This window comes from Sabethes cyaneus, chromosome 1 (genome assembly GCF_943734655.1).
Source record: "Sabethes cyaneus chromosome 1, idSabCyanKW18_F2, whole genome shotgun sequence".
NCBI lineage: Eukaryota > Metazoa > Arthropoda > Insecta > Diptera > Culicidae > Sabethes > Sabethes cyaneus.
The window spans coordinates 124,161,216-124,184,955 of NC_071353.1; the positions used below are offsets into that span (position 1 = coordinate 124,161,216).

General features: G+C 41.9%; 1 protein-coding gene across 1 annotated transcript in view; it reads right to left on the reverse strand.

Moving 5' to 3' along the window:
* The window catches only part of LOC128746191 (uncharacterized), a 112,230-nt gene that overhangs the window by 22,979 nt on the left and 65,511 nt on the right, over positions 1-23,740 (reverse strand). The window contains exon 3 of the mRNA XM_053843235.1: positions 22,205-22,405. Within this exon, the coding sequence (XP_053699210.1) occupies positions 22,205-22,405 (201 nt within the window). The remainder of the gene's footprint in view (positions 1-22,204; positions 22,406-23,740) is intronic.

Below are 23,740 nucleotides of genomic sequence, written 5' to 3' on the forward strand. Positions count from 1 at the left end.
AAAAGAAAAATTTAGCACCATAATTTTTTCCTTCCAAGGATAATGCTCGCTTAATGCAATTTGGAACATGTAACTTGTAACAGTTCAAATCAGTAATGAACCTCCAACTAATAATTTACACCAACAAATAGATGGAGATTGGTTCATCCGCTAAGAAAATTGAAAGGATCCTAATCAGGCTTAGGCAAGTAGACTGGTAAACGTGACTTTGTTAATATAAGCTTATTCAGTAGCCTTCTCTCGCCCGATTAAATTTATTCCCAACGTTTCGACACTTTGTAGGTGTCTTTTTCCAGGAGTAGTGTGGTGAAATTCATCAAACCTTTCAAACCTTTGTCTTGATAAATATATTCCCTGCCAAATGTTACTAATTACAATGGAATCCAGTGGACAGAAAACACAATTTTGCGCATCCATTGAACGCGAATCCACTAAATTACACGCTACATTTGAACTTTGAGATATTCGCATTAACAACTGACATTTAAAGATTAAACCGTTTTTGTAATCGTTACTTCTTTAAGTCATGACCCACATCGGTGCAGTTATGTTTACGAAACACACTTTTCCAGTGGGCTCTTGTATTTCCGGCAGGGTTGTGGAATAATTGTGCAGCACCGTAGTAATAGTGTGTAGTACGGCAAACCGTTTCTCGTCGTCGTCATCGTCATCATTACCATCATAATCATCGCGAACCGTATGCAGTCGTCCGTCGTCCGCTGGTGACAGCCTTGCCAACACTGGACCATCACTGGAAGCGGAGACAACGCAACGGAATGGCACCAACGGTGCTCCTTTCCGGCAAAAGATGTTCTACGTTCTCATCTCAGGCTTTTCGCTGGCTCTTCGCAGGCTTATATGAGTGTGCGCGCGGAAATAGACTAACACCACCTAGAAGTGCGCTTTCTCAGAGCGATGTCTGCAAGAGAAAACTCAACGTTGTAGGTACAATGAATAAAAAAACTAGTCGCTGTTGGAGGAAAATCAGCCACAGCAGCTCAGCAGTGCAGTAGCTCAGTGCTCTCTTTCGCTACACAATCCGCGTTCTATAGAACGACTACGTACAACGGCAGTTGTTGTCCTTTTCTGCGAGTGAGATGAAAATTTCTTTAATTTACGCCAGCTGCTTCAGCTGGCGAGGTTTGCATCTGCTAAGAAATTTCCACACCCGGATCTCGTTGAAACGGTAGCGGAATTGATTTTCTTTCGGTGAACTGCTGGTGATTGAGTACGGCCGTGAGGATAACAGTTTAAATATATTTCCTTCCAAAGGTTTTTCCACTAAATTTTGTGACATGCAATGGATAGAATTTTGCGAAAAAATTTTTCCCAACCTTTAATATGACTAGTTTGAATGCGATATACCTCTGCGCTAATAGGGAAAATTTTGGCCGTCGGTATTTTTAAAATCGAAAGATATTATCTTTTATTCCAGTTTGTGGAAAAATATTGGTGCTTTTTAGTTGATATTTTCTAAATGCTGATTTCTGTGATAAGATGAAAAGAAAATACATGGGATCTGTTTTCCATAAAGCAAACGTAGCAAACTAAATGCTGCAATTATCAAATTGAGCTGCTAAAATATAACTTTTCGTCGTCAACGAGATTGTGTTTTTGCAAAATGTAGAATTTACGATTTAAATTAAATACTCACAATTTTATTATGTCTAGTGATTGAGCAGATTTTCAATTCTTTAATGGCATTTTCGATTAGAACTTTGTCATTTGTAGTTTTCCCTAATAAGCTAGTTAATAAAGGGAAAAATATTCTTAATTTAAAAGTAAAATATAGTGCTTGCTAGATCCAGTGTTAATAAATACTAGATAAGCAAAGCAAAGCCTAGGTGCTACATTCCGTTATCGAAACTTGACCTTCTATTTTTATACGACAGACTTCGCAGCCAGCTGTTAGAGTACAGGACAATTGCAGGGCCAGTTGCTATGATCCTATTGACTCTAAAAGCCTCTCCCAGCCGAAATTGAACATACATGAACTAAAAATTTATTTACTGCACATCCACAAAAATCAATGCGATCAACATACTTTAAATGCATTGATTTCTCAGATATTTTATAAGCGCTTTAAGTTAGATTTAGTACAAAAATAATCTTCAATGATTTCAAAACTTTACAATTCTTAATCATTTTTCCACAATTAATTATTAAGGCTATCTAATAAATATTAGACTTTCTCTCATTATAAAGTCGAAATAAGACAAATGTTTACTACGACATTTTGTGACCATTTTTCACCAGAAAAAGCAAATTAGCTATGCCGGATATATAAGTGTAAAGAATTTTTTAAAAAGACACACGTTTATTGCATTAAAATGTAAAATTAAAAGTAATGTTTCATTTCTTTGGCAATTTGTGGATGCCACGTCAAAAGATTTGCTCCTCTTTAGAGGCAAATCATTCATCAAGCCTCCAACAGTTTTGAACGAATTTAAACGCAGCTCAGCAAGTGCGTGTCCCAGCGATGCAAATAGCTGATAGCCGGAAGTAGCCAAGTCTGGTGACCAAGCCGAATGTGAAAGAGTTTTCCAACCAAATAACTTAATCGTTCCGCTGGTCGGTTTTGCAGCATGTGATGGAGTATTATCCTGGTACCTGGAGATCGGCATTTCACATGGGAGTCTTCGGTTTTCCTGCTGTCTTTCATTCAGCTTATGTGGAATTCATTTTTCAGTCCTCTGGGTGTTTCCCATGGACTTCAATTGTATGGAGATGGCTTCTTGAGTCACATTCGATCGATTTGATTCAAATTTTTGTGTCGATTGAGTGTCATTTTCGTCCAAAAGTACTTACGGCTTATCGTTTTCAAGATTTTTTGAAGTTTTCCACGACCGTCGACTAAAAATAACCTTTTTAGATTTTGACCTAGGGCTACGTCTTACGGCAAGGTTGAGTTAGGGTATTATTCCAAAAAATAAAAAAATACGGGTGTCACGAAAATATGAAAGATTTTAAACGCTAATAACTCTGCTGATTGTGATTGGATTTCCAAGGATGACATACCGATCGACTCATAATAGATGTAGTAACTAGGGCACTGAAGGGTATTTTCAGCCCATTAAGCGATGGCATCTATTTTTTCGGCCTATGGCCTAGTTCTAGTGGAAGAACAGGTGGTTTTGACGTTCTTGAAATAAAAAATAGTAGATTACTTACAGTATTGAGAAAATAGTTATAACATATTAAAATTGTATGTCGGCAAAGTATATTTATTGGCGAAAGAAAAGTCAAATAGGCTGAATTTGGAAACCTGCTGAAAATACCCTCCCGTACCCTATACGGTTTTTATTTTAATTTTCTTTTTCAACCACGAATGAGTGAAAATTAACGAAAAGTTTCAAGGTCAAATATACCTACATAAATTTTCTTGCTTCACAGCCTGGGGCGACATTTAAATATACCTTCTGTTTACTGTGATTTAAACTATTTTACTTTTAGAGAAAAAGCAACAAAAGCCCCTCGTCCCAACAAATCGAAGAATTTTTACGACTTTCAGACTAATACTACTTTGATGTCTGTGTTAGCGAAGTGCGCCAGAACAAGAGATAAGTCTCCGCATTTCGACAAGAGTTCTTAGGACTGCGGTAAAACTAGTCCAATTTGATGTCCTGTAAGTAAACAGTCAAAAAAAGTGAGCGACCAACCCTATCTTTCACCCGATTTCATCCACATACTGCAAGAATTTATTCAAAACTGATGTCTTATATGAAAAAGAGTTTGACGGAATATTCATGGATATGACGGGGTGCAACAATTACATAGTGGTGTTGGTCTTGGTCTTGGTCTTGGTCTTGGTCTTGGTCTTGGTCTTGGTCTTGGTCTTGGTCTTGGTCTTGGTCTTGGTCTTGGTCTTGGTCTTGGTCTTGGTCTTGGTCTTGGTCTTGGTCTTGGTCTTGGTCTTGGTCTTGGTCTTGGTCTTGGTCTTGGTCTTGGTCTTGGTCTTGGTCTTGGTCTTGGTCTTGGTCTTGGTCTTGGTCTTGGTCTTGGTCTTGGTCTTGGTCTTGGTCTTGGTCTTGGTCTTGGTCTTGGTCTTGGTCTTGGTCTTGGTCTTGGTCTTGGTCTTGGTCTTGGTCTTGGTCTTGGTCTTGGTCTTGGTCTTGGTCTTGGTCTTGGTCTTGGTCTTGGTCTTGGTCTTGGTCTTGGTCTTGGTCTTGGTCTTGGTCTTGGTCTTGGTCTTGGTCTTGGTCTTGGTCTTGGTCTTGGTCTTGGTCTTGGTCTTGGTCTTGGTCTTGGTCTTGGTCTTGGTCTTGGTCTTGGTCTTGGTCTTGGTCTTGGTCTTGGTCTTGGTCTTGGTCTTGGTCTTGGTCTTGGTCTTGGTCTTGGTCTTGGTCTTGGTCTTGGTCTTGGTCTTGGTCTTGGTCTTGGTCTTGGTCTTGGTCTTGGTCTTGGTCTTGGTCTTGGTCTTGGTCTTGGTCTTGGTCTTGGTCTTGGTCTTGGTCTTGGTCTTGGTCTTGGTCTTGGTCTTGGTCTTGGTCTTGGTCTTGGTCTTGGTCTTGGTCTTGGTCTTGGTCTTGGTCTTGGTCTTGGTCTTGGTCTTGGTCTTGGTCTTGGTCTTGGTCTTGGTCTTGGTCTTGGTCTTGGTCTTGGTCTTGGTCTTGGGCTTGGGCTTGGTGTGTTCAAAACTACACTAATAAATTAAAATGTCCTTAGGTAACGGTTCTGATTTATGTTTTTTTTCCGCAACTTTTTCTTTGATTTCGATATTGTGAAAAAGAGTTCTATTCGACACAATATACTCTCTTTATTTACAGTTGAAAACATTTTTCTTTGATTTTTTTAAGATGCCTCTTTACGGTAGTCCAGGGTTAGACAACCTTAACTATTTGCCGCTAGGCTGAATGCTAATATGTACAGTACACTTTTTACTCGTAATTCCAACTGCTTGATTGTGGCTACTGTCATCGGCGAAGCTATTTAATGTCTTCCTTAATGTGCTTCACTTGAATAATTTAGTCTTGCGATATTTCGGAACAAAATTTCACTTCTTACTTCTAGGATGCAGACAGAGAGCGGTTATTACCCATCTCTCTTTCTCACACCGAACATCAGCAAGCCTTGATGGTTGATAAATATGTCATCAAAGTGCCTGCCCCAGCACGAGAGCCTGCACGAGGGATGCAGAGCAACAATCGGAAGCTTCTGCTTAATGCGTTGCTGACGCGTGAATAAATTGCTCATTTCCTATACTTTGAAATACATTATCGCTCATTATCATTCATCTTTTGGGATGGCGGTCTAAGGAAGTGTTTTGTCGTTTTCCCGTCGCTGCGCGTCACACAGGCGTGAAAACTCGACGGTAATTGCGCCCCGTATGTTTCGCCTTTCGCCAAGAGAGCAACCCTTTTGCTTATTAGAGACACTATGCCTTCTTGCTTGAAGATTCAAATCGAGTTCGCGCCACCGTTATTCCGAGTGTTGCCGTCAGCCACTTGGTTCATTTGCCCCTTCAACGTAAGATGTATAATTTATTCAATTATAATTACTCATATGTGACAAGTACTGACGAGCGGTGAAGAATGCTGCGAAAGAGAGATAATTATACGGGATCGCGCGTGTCATTTTGAGGTTCCAGACTTAGAGGTTTTGCTTTAAAATTAAAAACTTTTTTGGAAAACATTTTTGGTAGTGAAACCTTCTAAAAATATAACCACACAAAATGACATTGTGATAGAAAAAGCATTGTTGTAAAACTCATCTGCTAATAGTCATAAGGGACTTGACGTTACGAGTTGGTAAACGAACATGATTCTCTGTCCTACTATGTCACCGTTACCAATTCAACTCATCCATTTTGCAGTGCAATTCCCACAGGAGCTCAACTCAGCAAGAGAACAATTTAAATTCAATCCAGTTGCGAAATATCGTGTCAATACGAGCACTTAATCAAAAATTTTGAAATTTCTCCCCCTATGTCACTGTGGCTGCAAGCAGTTCAGCGTTGACACAAGATCGGCACAATCGACCAGAACAGGCGTAAAAGGGGAATGCCAGTTTACACTCCCACCCTACCGCTCCGCCGACGTGTTCAGCATCTTCCACTGCGGGGAAGGATTCTTCTCCCTTTTCCGGCATTCAACGCACCCGACATGACGGAGAAGGCATGACAGCGAACAACTTTGATCACATATTGCAAATCAATTTACCATCTATTATGAATATGAAATTGGTACACAAAAAAGAATGTCGAACTACCAGACACCGACCGACGCAACGTTGCGTTGTCATCCCCTTAAACGGGGTTTGAAACATCCGACCCCGGGCTGACGAAACCGGGGCGAGGTGGGAGCCACACTTTCTCCCACGAACAACGTAACGCATGCCGGCACAGGAAGCGAAAGGTTAATTTGGCATCCGCCTTCCTCCGGTGTGCGTGTACGTGAGTTTCCGGATCAACGGTTTCAGCAGGTTTCGTGCCGAGTTGATACCGACCGGAATACGGTATTGACACGGTTTGAAGGTGTAGAAATGCGATAATTTACAATTTGAATATCATTAGCTTCCAATTGGGAGTTGTTTGCTATTGTTGCTCTCGTGCGCTGGGAATTAGATTCTACGTATGAGGCTGAATCGTGGGAGGAAAATTAGAAATCTAAATTGAAGTGTAAATCAAGATGTATGTTGGTAGTTACCATGAGTTACTGTTTTAATGAATTTCTGAACCGGTTATGGCTCATAAGGTATGACGGTTGACAGTATCAAAAGCGAAGTTTTGAAGGCTCAAAGATAATTGCTTTTCAAGTGAAAAGAGCGAATTCACTCTTGGGCTTCAGCATATTACATATTTAAACTTTTATGGTGCACTTCGCAACTGGTTTTTCCTTTTCTTTGACAATTGTACAGTACACTCATCAAAAAACTTTACATAAATTGCAATTATTTTTAGTATTGCTAATTTGTTTATTCGGTTTGTTCCTCTCAGTCCTGGTCTTAAAGCTTCTCAGAAATCCAGGCATCTGTAGCCACGTCAGAAAAGTGCCACCTCGTGCTGCAGCATCTCCCACGATGTTGTTACTCGGATGCACTCCGTGAACTTGTGCCCAAGGGTTTCTACTAGTGAGTGGCAGTATGGACAGCTTTCACCGTGCGCTCTTCGGGTACAAATATTAAACGGAGGGGATCCGGTTATTGGCAAATTTTGTAAAGACTAACTGTTCCATGATGAAGCTTCCATAGATTTTGATGTAGGACTACGTCTTTGTTTACTATACTGGGACTGGGTAGCACTTTGTGAAAACGAAAATAGAATTGTAACGTTTGAAAGAAAGATTTCAAATGCTAATAACTACTAATCTATAGAATGAAACTGAACAATTTAAATGTCGTTGGATAGATAAAATGACCAGCAATTTTATAGGGTATTAGCCTCAAGCTGCTCAGTGGGTGGGGAGGGAAAATATATGCTGTAAACCGGGTATGCGTCACGGCTAGGTCTATACACAAACCATATCTCGATCGGAGACAGGAACCACAGGAAATGGATCAATAGCAGGGATAATTACCAAATAAGAAACGGCTGCCAGTTCACGGGTTTCTAATAATAGGCTTATTTTAACTTACACAATACACTTTTATCAATTAACAATTACCTAATACTTTTCCTCACAATCAAACGACAATACGCTTATTTTACATCATAGAAATTAAAAACTTTTTAAATAAATTAAATTAACGCGCACATCTATTCCGTTGCGTTTTCACAACAAAGTGAGTTTGATTACCGGGTCTGAACCCTTTTAAAACCTTGCTCTGTTAAAAATCGGAGTCCCTTCCAGTTTTCCGATTTTTACCGAACTTTTGTCCTGGCGACAATTATTCTGGTCGACACCCGGTGGCATTGAATTCCTTGATCGCATCTTTCAGGGTATCTGTGGGCGATCATGTATCTGTGGCTCCTCCGTCCCAGACGCTAGGCGTCAGACGTGGAGGAATACCACCGATGCATCTGAGATCACCGTGTTTGTGTTAGAGAAGGCCTTCCCCGTGAGGGGCCCCTCCGTCCCAGTCGGAATGCGACAGACTTGGAGGGCTATCACTCACTGAGTAGACAGCTTGCTCAGGTCCGTTTTGCTATGCCAGAGAGAGCTTGCCCCTGTGTATATGATCCCTCCGCCTAGCCGCAAAGCGACAGACTTGGAGGGCTATCACACACTCAGTAGAATGCTAGCTCAGATCAGTGAGGATATGATAGAGAAAGCTTTCCCGCTTGTGGTATCCCTCCGTCCAGACGCAGGACGACAGACGTGGAGGGCTATCACACACTCAGTATACAGCTGACTCAGGGGCGGACTTAGGGAATTTGGGTTGGGAATTTTGAGCTGATCGAACAGGCAAATTAAATTGGCGAAGCTAATTCACATATTGTAACCGATGGTTACAAGGGGGTAAGAGAGTAATTTTAAGGAGGGTGTAAGAGGGGGCTTCTATACAAATGAAACACAAATTTCCTCATAACTCTAGAACTCAAGCAAATGGAACAATGGTCAGGGGGGGCTTTTCTATGGTGACTTAGCACCTTTGCTTTCTTTAAGAAGGGGAGATCCCATACAAATGAAATACAAATTTCTTCATAACTCGAGAACTAATCAAGCAAATGGAACTAAATTTGGCATGTTAGGGTTTTTGGAGGCATGAATTAATTTTGAATTTATTTAATTATGATGGTTTGAGACCCCTCACCCCTGTGGTAGGAGGATAAGGACTCTCATACAAATAAAACAGAAATTGGTCATTCAATACCATTTCAACCTTTATGATGCACACAAGTGATTTTTAAAAGAAATCTCTATGTCTCAAAGGTTGCAGGCGTTGTACTTATGAACCTCCGTCCACGTATTTTCAAAGCCACCATTGCATTAAAAGAAGAATTGAATCTGAATATTTCGCTCTTCTCTTTAAAACATTCACTTAAACAATGGCACTCATAGATTCTTATAAACATACATATGCCAGAAACGCAGTTTACTTTACTCTTTGATCTGATGATCTGATATAGTCTTACGTCACCCTTTCATCGAACCCTGAGGGTTGTATACCTTGTAATTCTCTCTAAATTTGATTATAGTCTAACACCTTGGGTCAATCTTGACTTTTGCAGGGTTGAGATTTGAACCAGGGTCCTCTGCGTAAGAGGCATGAACTCTAACATCAGGTTTGACTCTTCCATCGATTAATAAAATTTTAATGAACAACTTAATATGGGCACTAGATATGCAAGCAACAAAATAAAATATCAAGCTCGGTTACTCATTGTATCCATCGACAGTATCTTCTATTTCTGCCTTTTTGTGGCATAAACCGAGAAGCGAGCAACCATCAAGCCATCATCAATTTATTTTTTATTGCACTCTTATGGTGGCTTTTGTAACCAAAATTGGTCATAAAAATCACAGTGTTGCAGTGTTACGTCGATATTGTATCCGACCGTCACCTCCCAAGTAACCAAAAGTTCCGATAAAAGAGAATTTTTTGGCTTAATCAACCATCATCTTGTTCATGAATAGAACTCTGTTCAACTTACTTTTTAAGTAATTAATCGTACTTTCAAGTTCGTATTTGATGATTAAACTTCGAAGCGAACTTCGCTTTTTGGATCCATTCTATTAACGTTGTGATTTTGGTAAGTATAACGGTAATTTTTACTTCAATATTCAATACGGTCTAGCAAAAAAAGGGCCGACCTGGACCAATGTTATCTCTATTAATTTCGGAGGCCAATATATTACTAAATATCTATACAAAATTTGATTTGCTGCTTTTGAGCAGTTTTTACGTTATTGACATTTGAATAAAGCCGATTTTTTAGAACAAATGCCTGTAGTTTCAGAACCGACTTAATTCCTTCAAACAAAATGTGTGTTTTTCATGCGTGTGAAAGTGCTCAGAAGGCATGTTTCGTGAGAAATAAACACGAAAGGAGATATAAAGAAAAAACGGATTCTTTAGGTCCACCCGACCAAAAAACTTTAATTAGCTCCAGCCAATCAACCATAAGAGATAAAACTTTCATTTCTTTAGCAAAGTTATTTAAAATTTAATGTACTTTAACTTTGCTGAACATTTTATTCAGCTAACTTAAGCCATAAAAATGTTAATGTTTTGCACTAGCTTACTATGATAGTCACCCTAATGTCATATACATCAACAAATGCGGAAGGTAAAATAACAAATTTACTCCGAAGATACTATATACCTAGAACTAACGGTTTTAGCGTAATTACTTTTGTCCACCTAGATTTGGGTTTCATCCCACGGCGCGGCGTCTCTTTCCACCCAATAAGGGTTACTTCTGGCGTGAGACAGGGTGGCATTTTTATCACCACAACAGGTTGAACAGATGGAACCCTTTCAATATCTTGGTAGCCGGATAACACCCGATGATGGAACCGAGACTGATATAGCCACACGGATCAGGAAGGCCAGAGGTGCCTTCGCAGGTCTGCAAAACATTGGGCGATCATACCAGTGATCTGATTTATGAAAACTACATACGAAAACCCGAATTTTTAACTCAAACATTAAATGCGTACTGCTATATGCCTGTAAAAAGAAGTGCGTCTTAGCGGAGACAGCGCAAAAACTGCAGATATTTATCAATCGTTGCCATACGTTGCCATCATACGTGCCTGGTGGTTTGGCAACTGTATATCCAACGATGGAACTTTACCGTCGATATTATCAACGGCCGATAGCAACAGAAAATCGAGAACGTAGCTGGAAGTGGATCGGTCACACCCTGCACTCTTAAATGATTCTACCCGTAAATAGGTCGGATTTGGCTAAAGCTAGGTTGAAACTACTCAAAATGCACTTAAAGTGTAAAAACTCAGATTTTGAGTAGTTTTTCAACCAAAAAATGGGTAGTAGAAACTTGAAAGTGCGTTATTTGTCACAGAATCCAATTATCGGTAACAATTTGCCAAATTTGGGTGAATTTTTTGGCCAAAATTTGAGTTTGTGCACTTTAAGGGCATTTTCATTTTGAGTAGTTTCAACCTAGCTTTAGCTAAATCCGACCTATTTACGGGTAAAATCATTTAAGAGTGTGAGGAAAGGAGCGAACAAGATCTGCAGAGAAGCACTCGACTGGAATCCGCAAGAACAGCGTAGAAGAGGCAGACCCAGAGGATCATGGCGACGCAACTTAGCCAATGACATCTGGACTGTACACGAGAACCTGGCATGGCGACAGGTAAGGCAACGATGTCCACTCTCATGCGAGTGAGTATGAGAAGCATAGCTTTTAATGCTTACGCCACTCAAGCAAGCGTAAAACAAATATCTGCCATTGCTGTGTGCAGATACCTACACACACGCGAATGCATAGCCACGTACTGTCTTTATGCATAGCCTACTCGCGAAAGAAACAAATCGTGAGCATCCAGGAACCCCACGCTAGTGGCACAGCTGTTACAAACCAGTTGTGGCAACCGATATGTGACGACTTTTAGTCATAAACGAGTTGCTACAACTAAAAGTGCCAAATTTGTGCTGCTTGGGGAGAGGGCTAGTGGCTCACTGAGAAACAGATTTTGCATTACTTTTTCTCCTTCATCGATTCTTCATCACCCTCGATTCTATTCACGGGCGGCAGGGCGAGCCCTCGCGAGTGATCGGTATCTGTAGCACGTGCTACAATGACGAGCGAGAGCGATGACTGAAGCTGTAAGCTAAATACACACTCGCATAAACTAGTTGCAGAGTATGCATAAATAAGTGCGAGAGTCCCAAAGGAATGCTTATGTCGGCGTGTTCGTTAGAACGGGTTACGCGTGTGTGAGAAAATCACACGAATGTGGGCTTCGCATCGTTGAAGTTATGGAGGGTAATCGTCGGCAGCGGAGATTTTTCGGAGATTTTATGCCATTGTTCTGCCGGATTAGCGCAAATGGACACATACGTAAGTAAGTAACGATTCTGGTTTTAAGGAGTGATGGACATAGTTCCGTAGCTTTGGTTGTTGAGTATCTTTTCAGAGAAAACCAATGATTTCAGGAAATTTGCTGGATCAAGCAAACGAGAGATCAAGTGTCATCCACCCCATCTTTAACATAATATTCATAATTGTAGCCAGTCAGTAAGAAGGGTTCTATCGTATCTCTTTTTGTAACAAATCCAGTGTTCCACCGGGAAGTAATTCAGGATTGTTATTTTTTATCATCAATACAATTTTATTTATAATCCACCTAGACTAGAAGCTGTCTTATGTGGATGATTTAAATTTGCTTCATGTTGTTAAATATGTAGAAGATAAGACAAAATTGTATGATTTGGTTATCTAAACCCAAATTGGTTAAATGAGGAACCTCAGAGTATCAGAGTTTTTTAATGTACCACTGACGACAAAGAAATACAAGACAGAAATCGATGTCAGACTGTAAACGTGATACAAAACTACATGAATCGGTTTAACCCAAAGGCAGAAATTCAGTCCTCCGCATCAAAATTCTGTATGAAAGCAGAAAAGATAACAGCCAAATTCATAAAGGAACATCCAGAGATTTGCATTCTGTCCAGCGACAAAGGAAACAGAACTGTAATTATGTCTGCAACGGACTACGGGGAAAAAATGAAAGCGCTGGTAGAGGATTGTAACACGTACAAATGTGTCAGTAGAGATCCAACTAGTGGTTTCCAAACGAAAACCAACGGCTTAGTTAAGACGCTGAAGGAGAACAAGTCAATAGACCAAATAACTGCGAGAAAATTAACCGTATACAATGCCGTCTGCCCAAGAATATACGGTCAACCAAAAGCACACAAGCCCAACCTTCCCCTAAGACCAGTGATTCCCAACATAACATCGCCAACATATAACTTAGCCAAATACATAACGAATATCTTGCAGACATCCCTCAACAGTAAATACAATGTACGTAGCTCATTTGACTTCTGCGAAGAAATAAACTCAGTGACAATTCCTGAGGGTTATATCATGATATCACTAGACGTAGTCTCTCTGTTCACTAATATCCCACGCGAATTAGTGCTAAAAAACATAACTGAACGTTGGGAAGAAATAAACACTCGTATCGATCAAGAAATGTTCTTAAAAATCGTCGATCTATGCATGAAAGCCAGCTATTTCCAGTACAACAAACAGTATTTCCTCCAAACCTTCGGAACCGCCATGGGTAGCCCCCTGTCACCCATTCTAGCTGACATAGTTCTTGAAAACATCCTGGATCAAGCTATGAAAAACCTCCACTTCAGTATACCAATTGTTAGAAAATATGTAGACGATTTGTTCCTCGTCATACCAGAAAATGAAAAAGAAAATGTACTGAATGAATTCAACCAACATGAAGAAAGGTTGCAATTCACCATGGAGGTTGAACAAAATAACCGGTTACCTTATTCAGATATGATGGTGATACGCAACAACGACCAAACACTAAGTACGGACTGGTACCAAAAATCCATATCCTCCGGAAGAATGCTCCACTATAACTCCTGCCATCAGCTCAAACACAAAATAAATGTAGCCAACAACTTCATATGTCGAGTCAGTCGTTTATCACGGTCTAGAAATCAAAGCGAGATTAAAAAGACAATTCAAGAGCAACTAAAAATGAATGGCTATCCAATAACGCTGATAAACAGACTAATCAACACCTACAACAACAAACCAGTCATGAATTCAGCATCAGCTACGGATCCAAGTCCAACCCAGCCAGCCACCATGCAGAATAAACCGTCACCGCCAGAAACACCGCTTGACACCGCAACCCTATACCCATCAGCATATGCACAAACTCCGTCCACAGAACCGCAAATTCTTGAAATCCAACCACCCACTGGAAACCATCAAAGCCAGCCATCACTGCCAGCCGTCCCATCAGTCCATTCACCACCTGAAAGTCAACCAGCAGCATCGGATAATCCACCAAAAACACCAGAGCAAGGAAACAAACTACCAACTAGAGATCGATCACCACAAGGAACCACTAGCGCCGACCAGACAAATATGCCGAAAACAAATCACGACACACTAGAAGCAACATCCACCGCAACAAAAATTTACAGATCCATTCCATACGTGCCAAAGCTCACTAACCAAATAACAAAAATCCTTACGAAAGATCATCCTACACTAGTAATAGCTAGCAGGCAATACAGGACAATAAAACACTTCCACAGCAACGTGAAGGATCCGGTAGACAAATTAGACAAAACCAATGTCGTTTACAAAATCCCCTGCAACAACTGTGATAGTTGCTACATTGGGATGACGAAAAACAAGCTCAAAACTAGAATTTCTGGCCATCAGTCGAATGTAAACAAATTGGAAGCTACACTAATGAGTCACACAAATACCAGTTCCGAAATCAGGTCACTAGGAGAAAAGACAGCCCTATTAGAACATTGCATCACACACAACCACAGATTCAATCTAAGCCAAACGTCCATAGTAGATCACAGCTACCGATCACACACAGTACCATTTCTAGAAATGTGTCACATCACGAATACACCAAACACCGTAAACAAGCGTGTAGATGTAGAAGGTCAAAATACCACCTACGCAGCAATCTTGCATACACTAAAGAATAAACACAGTAATAGATCGGTAAGGCCCAACAGCTAAACTGAAATATTTCAAACAATAGAAACCTTTTATAAAGAAGCGTTTAGTGCTCCGCAGTACAGGTCAAAGCAAGAAAAATTATTTGAATTTTTAAATATTCCAAGTAAGAAAAACAGGGCAATATCTAAAATACAGTGCACTTTTAAAATAAATATGTCCCTCCAGTTCCAGCTCATGTACCAACTACTACCCTCCATGACCGTAATATGTACAAACCAAAAAACAGAACAAAAGACTAAATGATATGTAAGCAAAGTGAAATTTATGTAAGCAACTTAAAAATAACATTAAAAATGTATTTTACCACAGTACCCCTTGAAAAAGACACCAACAAAGTGTCGAAACGTCGGGAAAACATCAAACTTCAGTCTTGATAAATTTCTCCGAAGACTGCCCTGCCGAATATTAACTGTTCAACTGAAATAAACTCGAAATAAACTTCAATCGTATATTGATGTAATACCTTCTTCAAATTAAAGTTCGTCATTCAATGTCACTATTACAGAATTAAATCAAAATTGAATTCAAATCTGAAATCCATTATGTGTTCGGGGATCCAACTATGGTCTCGCATCGCTATGCCGAGCCGTTGGTAATTCATTTACGTATGATTTTTAATAAGTCAAACGAACAAGGTAAACTCTCGAATATGGTGTATTAGTGTGGACTCCCTACCAGGCTCTGTCAATCAATCGCATCGAACGAATCTTTATTCGTTACGCCCTGCGATTGCTGCCCAGGCGTGATCCAATCCGTCTACCTCCTTAAGAAAACAGATGCATGCTTCTTCGCTTGCCCTCGCTAATAAGTAGGAGGATACAGCTACAACGGCTTTTCGTATTTGATCTTCTCGATAACAATATTGATTGCTCCGAGTTGCTCAGCCGAGTTAGTTTCAACGTGCCCCCAAGGTTTACCCGGCGGACTAACTTCCTGAGGCTTCCAGTGTACCGTACTACCGTGACCACTTCTAATTCTGCGCATTTTGATTTATATTAGTATTTTTTAACATTGTGCATAACTATGATCATTGCGTTATTTTTTTATAAATGTCTGTTGAATATTACGCCATTATTGACAAACGGACCATAATATTTGAGAGCGAAATAATTTAACGTTAAGCTGAAAGTATTTTATATGGAAGAAAGCATCGTCGTTAGCACCAAAGCTAAGATTGTCCACAGACTAACAGACGTAACACTGAAGCCTCATTCCATCGTCAATAAAAACGATCATTTCAAATTTTCGCTTAAGCCAAGACTCAAACAACAGTCGCTGCGAGAGAACGCCGCTCGCCTGTGCTGGCACTATTGTCAGATAATATACAAGTAAATTTATAGCATTGCTAAATTTATAGCAACCTACTCTGTGCGGCGCGAAGACACCACCAGGTGGTGCTAGTGTTTTTCCCAAGTTTTAGGGGTGTCATTGAAACGATGTTTTATTAGAAAATTTGTTCGAAGTGTTACGTCTGTTAGTCTGTGGATTGTCCTTCTGGAAAATTAACAAATTTATGATCGAAACTCTTTGCAATGATCAAATTACCCAGCATAATTAGAAAGAATAATTAGTTTTAGTCATGTTTTAGATAAAAAGAGTGATTGCATGCATTGCTTTTCTTAGAAAAAATGCGGTGCAATAATGCGCAGATTTAGGCACATATTCTTTATTCATGTTCCAAATGTTGCGCAGTAATGTATCCTATGAATCGCGAAAGAATACGCAACCTCACCCAAATGACTAAGGTATAGAGGCATGAAAATTCAAGTAGAATCTTTAACTTGCATTGATTGGCATCCTGTGCTGTGTCTCGGAGTCCAAACCTATGAGCGCCAATTCATGCAACCGTGTCTTCTATTTTTTTAATGTCCAACCTCATGGGGCAGAGTCAGAGAGTGGGGAAATGGTTTATATGTGAAAACAGAATTTTTAGTATTAGTCTAAAGTGTAATGTTTAGTATGCAGAAAACCCGAATCAATTCGCCCTTCAAGTTATGAAATGATAACATCATTCCTTTGCCACTTGGACAGCACAAGAAGGCCGGATCATGGATTTAATTATGGTAATGGCTAATGCCGGATTTTTTGGTGTGCTTTCAGCGTATAGAGACATAAACAGCATGGCAGGAGTATTTATTTTCACTTTTTGGTTGCGCAGAATTAGGAGCAAACATGCGCAGAATTAGGAACATGGGCAAGAAAGTGCGCCGAATTAGGCACCGTAGATAAGTTTACAAAACGAAAAATATACTCAATTGTTGGTCGACTTATAATTCCCATATTTTTTACCAGATATTATAGACCGTAGTACTACACGTTGCTGCTATCCAGGTTGTTAATTTAATTATAGAATACTTAGAATAGCGGAAGAATCATAAAAATGTCTTAACTGCGCAGAATATGGTACGTTCACGGTACATATGACCGATACAATCCATTTGATACGTGTTGCAGAAATTTCGAAAATGTATCTGAGTGCTATGACTTTAACATTAGTAAAACAATATTTTTAAGCGTACATTAAGTAGTAGGAACAGGCTGTACGATTAATTCGAAGACCTGTAAATAAATAAATAAACTCCTGACTATTTGAGAGCAATCATTTATATTCTCAGTATTTAAAACTCCGACGTATTGAAGAGCCGCAAGTTCGACGTCGTTGCGCTGCAGGAGGTGTGCTGGATGAGCTCAACGGTACGTACGTTCAGAGATGGACATACCATCTACCAGAGCTGCGGTAACACACACGAGCTGGGTACAGCTTTCATAGTGATGGGCGAGATGCGGAAACGGGTGATTGGGTGGTGGCCAATCAATCCTCGAATGTGCAGGTTGAGAATCAAGGGCCGATTCTTCAACATAAGCATCATCAACGTGAACAGCCCTCACCTCAGAAGTACCGATGACGACAAGGATGAATTCTACGCTCAGTTGGAGTGTGAATACGACCGCTGCCCAAAACATGATATCAAGATCGTCATCGGGGATTTCAATGCTCAGGTCGGCCAGGAGGAGGAATACAAACCGGTGATTGGAAGGTTCAGTGCACACCAGCGAACCAATGAAATGGGCCTAAGACTTATCGACTTTGCCGCCTCCAAGAATATGGCCGTACGTAGTACCTTTTTTCAGCACAGAATCCACCATAAGTACACCTGGAGGTCACCAAATCAGACAGAATCACAGATCGGCCACGTTTTGATCGACAGTCGGCACTTCTCAGACATTATCGACGTCAGATCCTATCGAAGCGCTAACGTTGACTCAGACCACTACCTAGTGATGGTTAAGATGCGCCCAAGACTCTCCGTTCTGAACAACATTCGGTGCCAACGCCAGCCTCGGTTAGACCTCGCGCGGCTGAAGCAGCCAGACGTCGCCGCAAACTACGCGCATTCACTCGAAGCTGCGCTGCCGGAAGAGGACGAGCTAGACGAAGCTCCTCTCGAGGACTGTTGGAACACTATCAAAACAGCCATCAGCAGTGTAGCGGAGAGCTCCATCGGGCATGTGGCCCGGAATCAGCGGAACGATTGGTTTGACGATGAATGTAGGAGGGTGATGGATGAGAAGAACGCTGCGCGGGCGGCCAAGATGCGCAGTGCCACACGTCAGAACGTGGAAAGACACAAACAGAAGAAGATGCAGCGAAACCAAATCTTTCGGGAGAAAAAGCGCAACTTGGAAGAGCAGGAATATGCAGAGTTGGAGCGGCTGCATCGTTCTCAGGAAACGCGGAAGTTCTACCAGAAACTGAACGGATCCCGTAAAGGCTTTGTGCCGCGAGCCGAAATGTGTCGGGAGAAGACTGGCAGTATTCTGACGGACGATCGTGAGGTGACGGATAGGTGGAAGCAGCACTTCGACGAACACCTGAATGGCGCCCAGGCGGAAAACCATGGCGGCGGGGAAAGCGATTTCGACGGAGCAGCAAACGGGGAAGAGGTGCCAGCCCCAACGATAGGCGAAGTTAAGGAGGCCATCATGCAGTTAAAGAACAACAAGTCAGCGGGAAAAGATGGCATCGGAGCGGAGCTTATTAAAATGGGACCAGAAAAGCTGGCCGTTTGCCTGCACCGACTAATTGTTAGAATTTGGGATACGGAACAGCTACCGGAGGAGTGGAAAGATGGGGTTATCTGCCCGATCTACAAAAAGGGCGACAAGTTGGACTGTGAGAACTATCGAGCGATCACCGTTCTCAATGCCGTTTATAAAGTGCTGTCCCAAATCATTTTCCGCCGTCTATCACCAATTGCGAATAGATTTGTGGGAACTTATCAAGCCGGCTTCTTCGAAGGTCGGTCTACAACGGATCAAATATTTATAATGCGGCAAATCCTCCAAAAGGGCCGTGAATACAGAGTTCCCACGCATCATTTATTCGTTGACTTCAAAGCCGCATATGATACCATCGACCGGAAAGAGCTATGGAAAATCATGGACGAGAACAGCTTCCCCAGGATGCTCATCAAACTGATTAAATCTACGATGGATGGTACACAGTGATGTATTCGGATTTCGGGTGGATTGTCAAGTTCATCCGAATCGCACAGAGGGCTTCGTCAAGGTAATGGTCTTTCATGCCTGCTGTTCAACATAGCGCTACAAGGTGTTATGAACCGAGCGGATATCAACACGCGGGGCACGATCTAGTCAATTCGTCTGCTTTGCCGATGACATGGATATTATCGGCAGAACATCTGTGGCGGTGGCTGAACAGTACACCAGACTAAAGCGCGAAGCAGAAAAGATTGGGTTAAAGGTAAATACGTCTAAAACAAAGTACATGCTGGCCAGCGGAACCGAGGCCGAACGACACCGCTTGGGCAGTAGTATATTGATCGACGGCGATGAGTTTGAGGTAGTCGATGAATTTGTCTACCTTGGCTCACTGGTAACGGCGGACAATGATACCAGCCGTAAGATTCGGAGGTGTATTATCAGCGGAAGTCGTGCTTACTATGGGCTCCACAAGCAATTGCGGTCGAGCAGACTAAGTCTCCGTACAAAGTGCACCCAGTACAAGACGCTTATTGGACTGGTTGTTCTCTACGGGCATGAAACATGGACAATGCTCGAGGAGGACCTGCGAGTGCTCGAACGACGAGTGCTAAGAACGATCTTCGGCGGCGTACAGGAGAACGGAGTATGGAGGCGGAGGATGAACCATGAACTCGCACAGCTCTATGGCGAACCCAGTATCCAGAAGGTAGCTAAAGCTGGACGGATACGATGGGCAGGGCATGTTGCAAGAATGCCGGACAACTACCCTGCAAAGATGGTGTTCGCCTCAAATCCGGTAGGAACAAGACGACCAGGAGCGCAGCGAGCAAGATGGTTAGACCAGGTGGAGCGAGATCTGGCGGAGAGTACTCGGTGTCCGAGGAATTGGAGAGCGGTAGCCCTCAACCGAGTTGCATGGAGAAACTTTGTTCAACAGGCTTTGTCTTAGGACGGCAAGCCACCTAAGTAATTTAAAACTGGCGACCGTTAAAAAGTAAGGAACTATCGAGCTTTTCGGCTTCGTCAAAATTATTTGAGATAATCGTGAGTAGAGTGATAAAGATATATAAAGATATATCCAGTTCTCAGCACCGGAATTGTTGTGAATTTATTATTTCTAAAGCAACTTTTCAACTCGAAATTATTTCAAAAATCGGACGGGACTTCAAGGATCCACACTACCATTCTTCCGGATAGCTTTGCGACATCTACCGTGGCGTAATCCTATGGATCTTCCACCGGACATGGATCGTTACTGCCTACTTAACCTCGAATCTCTGAAGTACCGACGTAAAACCCACCAGACCGTGTTTGTGGCTAAAGTCATGAATGGTGAAATCGATTCTGCACAACTTTTATCGCTTATGAATTTCCGCGCTTCACAACGTAATTTGAGGTCGGCCGGTTTACTGCCGTTAGTTGTCTAAAATTAGTTGTCCGTTTTGGAAAAAATCAGTTGATTGAGACGAAAATTTCTACCCTCTTGCAGATGCCGTAAGTTCAGCATTTCAACTCAATCAATATGCGAGTTTTTTTAATGTTCTTTATACTGAGTTTATAATTCATAACATGTTTCCTACTTAGACGGCAGCGGAAGCTTTGCACTATAAATATTACAACTCACATCCGCAAAGCATAGATTTCAGTGAACACAATAAAGACGTTCAAACAAATGCGAAAGATTATCTAAGATTATAGCTCTGTTGTTGCCGTTGTTGCCTCGTCCTCGTGGTGCACCTCGAGCTTCACCAAGGGCAATACTAATAGCGGCTAAACGAAAAAGTTTTCCCCCTTGAGAGGCACAACCAACAACGCGGCCAACGAGGAAAAGCTGAACAAATCGAAAGACCGAGTTTAAAACTGGTTGTACCAGTTTCACCAGGGAGTAAATCCCCCACCCACACCCCGGGGACAAAGCGGGAGCTTACCGCGTTAATACTCCCAACATATTCTAAGAAATAAACACCGTCATTTATTTCAATTTTCACTGTCCTAAAGGATTGTGATTAATGTTGCATTTTTCGGGAGCAACCCTCTGCTTCACATTGACTGGCACCCAAAAAGGAGGACGCGATTTTCACGGAATGTGGTGCTAACGAGCCGTCGCCAGGCAACACAGTCGGCATCCTTGGTTTCGGCTTATCAAACCAGAGTTGGAAGCAAACGCCCCGGGGGGACCACGGTTGGGCGGCGAAGAAAACTCTTCTGAGTAAATGACTTTAAAACAAAAGTGTTGAGTTTCAGTTCCTGCCTAGCAGGCAGGAGGCGGCTGGCTGGCATTTAAAGTCGCTTCCAAAACAAGTACCCTCCGGGGATGGCACACGCGGTGATATCGATTATACTCGCGGATGCTTCCTTTGTTGCCTGCTTGCGTATAGCAGTCATCGGCGGCGGCAGCCTGGTAACACAACAGCTGGAGGAATAAAAGCGCAGAATAATAATTATTTTCGCGCGCTTAAGTTGAAGGGTGAAAAACAAAACCAGTGTCTTCACCTCGTCGTCGTCGTCGTCGTCGTGGGTGGTATTTTAGGGGATCCGACGTTAAGGAGCAAAATTAAAACACTTCATCCTGTGTCGCTCGCTCAGGCGTTCGTTGGCGCACTTTGGCAACGAGGGCTGCCAAATGACGGGTTCCCGTCCATCGTGGGCCGGAAGGAAGAGACTGTTTTCAGAAAAAGACAGAGAGGGATGCTGCAGCTAACGGTGGTACGGTGGTGGGGGCTCAGACTTTGCCTCGTTGCTGCGTTGCTTTGACTTTTGCGTAAGGTTGTGACAGCACATAGAGTAACACGTCGAAGGAAATTATCGCAATCACTCTCAGTTGAGTTTTGAGTGTATTAATAATAATTATAATTTGTTCGTAAAACCTCTAGCAAATATCAAATTTACCAAATCGAAGTTTAGGTTTCAAATAAAAATAAAAATAATATGAATTATACTGTCTAGCATTTCAAAATTTTGATAAGGTAATGTTCTTGACACAAAACGTTATTTCATCGGACAATAAAGATCATAATTAGTATCTACTAAACAATGCCCTTTTTACGCTGAGAGCACTTAACGTGATGCAACGAGCGTTTATTATGTGTGCACACTTACCGGGTAGCTTGAATGGCAGCGTTCCCATCAGCGGATCCGGCCCGAACCGCTGCGGCCCGAAGGCGAACGGATGGAAGCCCTGGTGTCGAATTTTGGACCGTGGTTCCCGGGGTCCGTCCACCGTCACTTTGATCGCCTTTGTGTACGTCGCAATCTGGATCGGCACCGTGGATATCACTATCGTCAGTGTGAAACTTTTGCCTGTGCAGAAGGAAAAATGTAAAGATAACAAAACAGGGAAAATCTCATTAGAAGACAATGTGGCAGCCATAAAAAACAACGGCGTCAACATCCCCGTCAGCAACCCGCATCCCACCCACTCCCTACGGTCGACCCCACGGCTTCGGTAGCGTTAACTTTTCCCACTTGCAATCGATTAAAATTCCACCGAAGTCCCTATGTAGTTGTGCACACGCGAAGCGCAACTTTTATCACTTTTTATGATGCTCTTTTGTTCTGCCGTTCGCTCTTATTTTTAATTTTCCAACAAGCAGTGAACATTTTCGCTAACAAGATTACTACACTCCCGTCCGACCGACAGCGTCTCCTGTCCCGTCCCGTCGAGCACAGTCTTTCCGCTTAACCAGTGATTTTCGACGTTGTTAAACCAATATCGTCCCTCGCGGCAAAAGAACGGTCGCCGAACATTGGATAAATTGTCCAACGCCGAAAAAACACAACCAACAAACGAAGGAGTGATTGAAAATCAACAACACCGCACCCGATTCGGGAAGAAACAGTGCGTGGGAGCCGGAGGACATCATACGAAGCGACCCGCGTGACAGCGAAGGGAGCTCGAGCTCGAACTGCGAACAAAAACAAACCAAATTGAATTAGTATAAGCTTAACTTATTGACGATGCCGTCGCCGAACGGAATAATAAACGCAATAAATAAATAGACGAAGGCGCCCGAAAAAAAAATAGCAACTAGATTGGGAAGAAGAGGATAAAAAACACGTCTGCTACTCCAGGTTTGGTTGGGAAAACCGATGGTTGGCGGTGAAAATCAACCGGAAGCGGCAACAAACGGCGGCCTTGCAGGGCAATGGGGTGTGGAGGTTTAGAGTCGTAAATTAGTTGAAACAATTTTCATTAAATTGTTTTTACTGTTCGTTATAGATTGATGCATCACATTCGAATTAAAAACAAATTCTGTAGGCTTTGGTAAAGTTTGCATGGACTGGTTCTCCCACGAAGCGTTCACTTACCCCACGGTACTCTCTCTGCGATATTTTTTTCGCAACATCGCATCGCTGCCAGGCATCAATTTTGATACGATTCGCTATGCTTTTCATTTAACTAGGCCGGTTTCTAACGACGACTAGACAACACAGCCAAATGCCCGACACAACGGTCGGCCTTGTTTACGGGGATTCACAGGATGACACAACAACTTTCGTCGATCAGAGATGGGAGTACCGAGCATTCAAAACAGGAAATTAGATATTTTTTTCTACGACGAAAGGGACATTATTGGTGTGTGACTTTATTGCACATAGATTTTCGATTCAAACAGTTTTAAACCAAATACACTA